General features: G+C 40.8%; 1 protein-coding gene across 1 annotated transcript in view; it reads right to left on the reverse strand.

Annotated features, from left to right (window-relative positions):
• Positions 1-99: 99 nt before the first annotated feature.
• LOC102297403 overlaps positions 100-6,023 on the reverse strand; it is a gene marked incomplete at its 3' end in the record, with an annotated part of 7,871 nt that continues 1,947 nt past the window's right edge. Inside the window, 9 exon segments of the mRNA XM_005952831.3 lie at positions 100-350; positions 625-695; positions 927-1,062; positions 1,616-1,743; positions 2,761-2,817; positions 3,408-3,449; positions 3,541-3,634; positions 4,689-4,857; positions 5,700-5,901. Of these exon segments, the coding sequence (XP_005952893.2) occupies positions 120-350; positions 625-695; positions 927-1,062; positions 1,616-1,743; positions 2,761-2,817; positions 3,408-3,449; positions 3,541-3,634; positions 4,689-4,857; positions 5,700-5,901 (1,130 nt within the window).

Consider the following 6,023-nt stretch of genomic DNA (forward strand, 5'->3'; position numbering starts at 1 on the left):
GAAGAGATAAAGCTGGAATCAACCCAGCTGTAGGTACTGAGGTTACCTGCTTTGAAGCTGCACACAATATAAAATCAGCTGCTGTGAAAACAGGTTAACAAAGATCACAGCAGCTGACATTAAGGGTTTGCTGTGGGCTGCATCAGGCTGAGTCCCTGCACAGCGAGGCACAGAACCTCCAGCAGAACCTCTGGGGGCAGCTCGGGCCGGTCCCAGCCGTCACTCAACTCTTTCAGCTTCTGATCGTTCAAACAGATGAACTCGGCCGCCCAGCGGAGCTCCCCTCCCTCCTGCAGGGGGACGGGCAGGGACTCTGGCAGTGTGGCCCGACCGTCCTTCAGACCATCCACCTGGAGAAGCAGAGAGGGAGCTGTTCTCAGATCAGATTCAAACATGAGGAAGTCTCCGCCCACAGGCTGCTGATAGTGGGCGGAGCTGCTGGTGCTGTGCTGTTAAGTGTAGCAAGGTCTGTAAAATCACTGTAAATGTTCACTGGCTTAATTCAGGAAGCCCAACCACGTTCTGCACATATTCTTACAGCAAGCACTTGTGTGGAATAAGGTGTGATGAGGCTGTTGAGAGGAGCATGTAGATGAATGCAGATGAATGAGTGAATGAACCCACCAGCTGGTTGAGCACTCTCAGAGTGTCTGGACTGCAGCGGGTCAGAAGTGGCGGCACTTCATCTGGCAGAGCTGCACAAACATGAAGAAGAAAGACAAAGTTTGATGACGATGTGATGAACTGAAACGCTTTGCTTCAGATGTGTCAATAAAACAGTGAGCTGAGCTCTCACACACTCCCAAATCACACCTGAACACCTTTATCTCAGCCCCACCACCTCCAGCTCACATACCACACTTGATGTGGAGCATCTACATGCTACTGGATGGGATAAATGTCTCAGAGCAAGTCAGCTGACTTACTGTCCAACGTGCTGACCAACAGGTGAACAGCATCCTTCACAGCACTGGAGATGTTTGAGATATCAAGAAGGTCCATGAAGGAGGAAACAGCCTCAGACGGGACATGCTCAGAGGTTCCTTTAGTGCACTGGTCCAGCTGAGAGGAGCAAAGGATTATTATTATTATTATTATTATTATTATTATTATTAATATTGTTATTATAGTTGTTGTTGTTGGGTTGTAGTCATAGAAGTTGTAGTTTCAAACAGGTTTTAAGATTATTTTGTTTCAGTATCACTTTTTCCTCTGATAACTGATGTTTCCCTTTTTATTAACAGCGTTAATGATCAGCAGAACTGTTCGAGCACACATGGAAGACGGCAGGTGGGGTGGCGTTGGGTTACAAAGTGGCCTGCAGAAACTTTGGGCAGCTTGGTTGTGTCTCCCTGAACTACCTCTGTTAGTTTAACATCATAAAGAACAGCCAGCAGGACTGATTTGGCTTCAGATAAAAAGAAGAAAAAACTGTTAAGGTGACAAGGAAGTGTATTTTAAAATAAACTGAAATATCCAACACGTCTTTAGAAACCTGCAACACCGATGTTTATCTCAGTGTAAGCTGACCAGGCTGCAGTAACTGATGAAGATGGCAATGAGGCTTGAACCTTAGGAGAAGCACACACCAGACTCTGGTCAATATTCTTCTTACTGTCTGTTCCAGCAGAGAGAGAGTATCTCCGTCCTCAGCAAGCTCGCTGAGCTTCTTCAGCAGATCACGACGGGTCGACTCGGGAAGCTCTCCGAGCGGCAGCAGAAGATGATCCTTCGTCTCCAGTTCTGCAGCAAACGCAGAAGCAGCACCAATCATACCATCAGTAAATGAAAGCAGCTTTTTATTGGAACCATATAAACCAGTTTATTAAGCATCAGGTCTCAATGTCAAATCCCAGCAGACATCAAATTATTTATTAAAACAAGTAAAACATAATCAGGTTTTATGTCTCATGATTTCAGTTTTATTTAACACTTCTCTGAGTAAAACATGACTCATCACTCAAACACTTCATGCATGCGTATCTCACCAGACAAACCTGAATGACCTTCGATCAAAATAAATATTTATTTCAAGTTATTTATTGCAAACACAGATCAAAACAATTCCCATAATCTGTTATGATTTCTCACATGACCATATTTAACGTATTTATACCTGATTGGTTAGTGAGTGGTTCGTGGATGACATGGTGCTGAGCAAAAAACCTCCAAGTGATTGTTTTGGTTCCTAGCAATGATTGTTCAAACAGATGACTTTGGGAGTCCCTGTTACTGCCCATAAAACTGTTTATGTTGCAGATGGCAGTTTTCCATACTATAGTTGGAATACTATAGTATTGGAATAGTTGGAATATACTATCTGTTTTTGCACTTCTCTCCATAATCCTCCTACATCCAATGGCAGAAATGTTAAAGACACATCAATGTGTCTGCTCAACCTAAAGCTACCAACCGAGCTACTTTTTTTCACCTCAGACAGGTGAATGTGCACAAATAAGAAGCGCTCTATTGTTAAATTATGTAGTTATACAGGATCCATCACAGCTACTGAAACATTTCTATTTTACTCTTGGTTTTTTTTTACATGTTCATCTCTGATATCATGACGATAAGGAGGAGAGTGACAGAATGAGCCGTTGTCATGTTTAAAATATTGCATTTATGAGATATACAGTCGTACTCATTATAAAAAAAATTAACTCAATTCTAAAATTGTAAATCACACAGCACACACCACACACACACACACACAAACACACACACACACACACACACACACACACACACACACACACACACCTTCTTTCACTTTGTGCAGCATCTCTTTGGAGTTGATGGCATCGTTGGCAAACAGACCTGGAAACAAACCTCAGAATGATTAAAGCCACAAACAGAAAAACAGCACAGTGTCTGATAAATGTCTGCTACATCCTAGATGCATGAAGGAGCATTTCCACAGGTCCTTCCTCCCTGCAGCTGTCAGACTGTGCAATCAAAACTGCTCCCAACAATCATAGATGTTTACATGCGCTGTAACTGCAATAATTTAATCAACCGATTCGCGCTACAACCTGGGTTTGCCATCTGTAGTTAATTTTATTTCATTTAATAACTGTACAGTACTCTGTTTATAGTAACCATTGTCCTTGATGTAAATATGTAAGAAAAAATTGTGTATGTTTCTGTTCTGTGTCCTGTGTACTGTTGGTTTGTATATGTGTCTTTCTGGTTGCTGTTACAACCAAATTTCCCCTTGTGGGACAATTAAAGGATTATTCTATTCTATTCTATTCTATTCTATTCTATTCTATTCTATTCTAAACTGTCAAACTTGATTTAATCATTCACGCCTCCCAAAAGTAAAGATCAAGGCAAACATGGAATCAAGACTAAATCTGACATTTATAAATGAAGAAGAAAAACCTTCAACAACAGAATCAACCTACCGAATAAACTTGTTTTATGAGTAAAGGGTTCACATGTGATTTCTAAGATGAGAAAAGAGACATCGTTACATTCAGTAACAGGAAAACACACTAAATCTACTCGGAAACATTAAACACAGTCATGTACTCTTACTCAGCTTCTCATCATCCATCTTTAGCTCCATGAGACCAAAACCAAAGGTGGAGTTTTCCGGCACAGTGAAGCTCGTCACCTCCTTCTTGTTGCCCTAAATACAAATAACACGATGTTGGATCTACTGTGAAATGCTGAAACGTCGGTTTGTTCCTCAGACAGATCAGAAGAGTGCTAGAACAACGTCTTAATCATACAACATTAAATACATTAAAAGCAGGATTGTGCAGAAACTGTTTGTTTCTGTGGTGAATACTTGTTGCCTTATACAGCATTTAGAAACAAAAAATAAGAACAATGGACTCTCTTGACCTGCTGCTGCTGTTGCGCTGCCATTAGCAGAGCCTCTGGACTATCATTAAAGCTCATAGAATCAGTGAGCTCATAATTATATTATCAGTGCACTATTAGCCTTTGACGGTGCCATGCACTCCAGCGCTCTGGCTGGTCTGCCTGGGTCCTGGTGCACTTCTCTATCAACCAGGTGCTGGGGCTTTGGCCCGCTGGTGTCTGCTGTAAACTTTATTGTCATATCTGCTACATATAGTACAGTATGTAGCAGAGCTACATATAGTACAGTATGTAGCAGAGCTACATATAGTACAGTATGTAGCAGAGATGAGACAACGAGGCTCCAGTTCCATTTAGTGCAAAAGAACAACAATAAATACAGGAAGAGTAAGAAATAAATATACACTTTAAGACTAAGGACAGGGCAGTAAATATACACTTTGAGGTAAAAAGGGTCAATAATAGTCTAAAATTTACAATTTACAATTGAGATTTAAAGCAACCTTGAAGTGGTTTAAAATGACCAACGCAGCAGCTTTACAGTTTACAGTATGAGTGATGAGGTAACTGGTGATAATGAGGATGGACTGATTATTCAGTCTGCCATCAGGTCGGCTTATTTTTGACATGTTGATGTTCACATTAGATTGTGTTGCTCATTAAAGAACTGCTGGCTGAGTGTTCATAGATGAGCTGATTCTCTGTAGAGCCCATACAGAACTTTTCACTTTCTCTGATGGCGTGTTGTGGTTTCAGGTTAAATTAGTTTGGCTCTATTCCAATGTTCTACAGTACATATTTAATCACCTCATACCATCAAAGTTCAGCTTTCACAGATAAACGTCACATTCACTCACCTTTATAAGAACATGCAGCATCTTCTGACAGGAGGCTGAGATGGACCCACTCTTGTTAGACTTTCGAATCATCTTGACAGGCCCGCTGTTGTAAACTTTCTGGTAAACAAAAGTCAGTTTGTCATTGTCCTTCAGTCCCAGTAACTCCATGTTTTCCTTCTTTATTTTCCTGGAAACAGAAAGCACCAAGAGAGGGAAACAGGTTAGGAACTGTTGGCAAAGTACATGATGCACATATAGTTAGATGGTATGTGGTGTTTTTAATTACAAGATAAACGTAAGTGAAAGTTAATCGTAATCTTATACACGCTGAGGTTATACGTACAGGAGTCACAGAGGGCTGTGGGAGCAACATACAAATAACTACGTGATGATAACCACGATGAATTATTGGAGAGAAGGTTGAACTAGTGACACGTTTAAGTATTTAGGTGTTTACCTGGACTGTCAGATACAGCAGGTTCATCATATGTGGATTTCTAACATTTCTGCTAAGTTCAGTTCCCAATTTCAAAATTTGACTGAAAGGGGTGAGAAGATAATTGGCATGCTCCCCGAGCCTGCTCCCCGAGCTTGCCCTCCAGTATTTCAAGAGTCAGTGATAAAGAAGAGTCTGAAAATCTCTGAGGATATCAGTCATATCCTTTATAAAGAGTATGAGTCAATGTCCTCAGGAAAAAAACAAAACCCTGAGTTAATTGGGTACAAATTTTCTTTAGGTGATGGTGAAATTGTATGTGTGTTACCTGATATTACATGTTACCTATTATATCTCGTGTTTGTCCAAGAGAAATGTCACCCAAGACAATAAAGGCTAATCTAATCTAATCTAATCTAATCTAATCTAATCTAATCTAATCTAATCTAATCTAATCTAATCTAATCTAATCTAATCTGATAACCCTTTTAAATTGCCCCCCGCTGGACAAAAGAAAGAATGCAGGCCTGGAAGTTATTTCCATGTTTACAGAAAGTCTGCTGCTGAACTCGAGCAGAGAGACGGACACTTACCTGCCACTGAACTTGTTCCTCAGTTTTTTAATGTCGGCTTTCTTTTTTATAATGCTCACAGGTTGTTCCAGTCCATCCACGGTATCACCAGTTGCCTCAATTTTGGCTTTACCCACAATATCATCTCCCCCACCAATTTCTCCACTTCCCTTTGTCTCCATAGTAGTCGTGAAATCCTTCACCAAGACCTCCTCATTATAATCTGGAAGGAGCATCACATGAGTATGTTGGGTGTGTCTGAGTGGACATGTTTAGATGTCTTTGTGGTGACAGAAAATTGGAATGCTATTATACTTGTGGGGACCAACAGTCCCTTATGGGGAC

The sequence above is a fragment of the Haplochromis burtoni genome, unplaced genomic scaffold, assembly GCF_018398535.1.
Source record: "Haplochromis burtoni strain Fernald_Lab_line unplaced genomic scaffold, NCSU_Asbu1 Contig_2295, whole genome shotgun sequence".
Lineage (NCBI taxonomy): Eukaryota > Metazoa > Chordata > Actinopteri > Cichliformes > Cichlidae > Haplochromis > Haplochromis burtoni.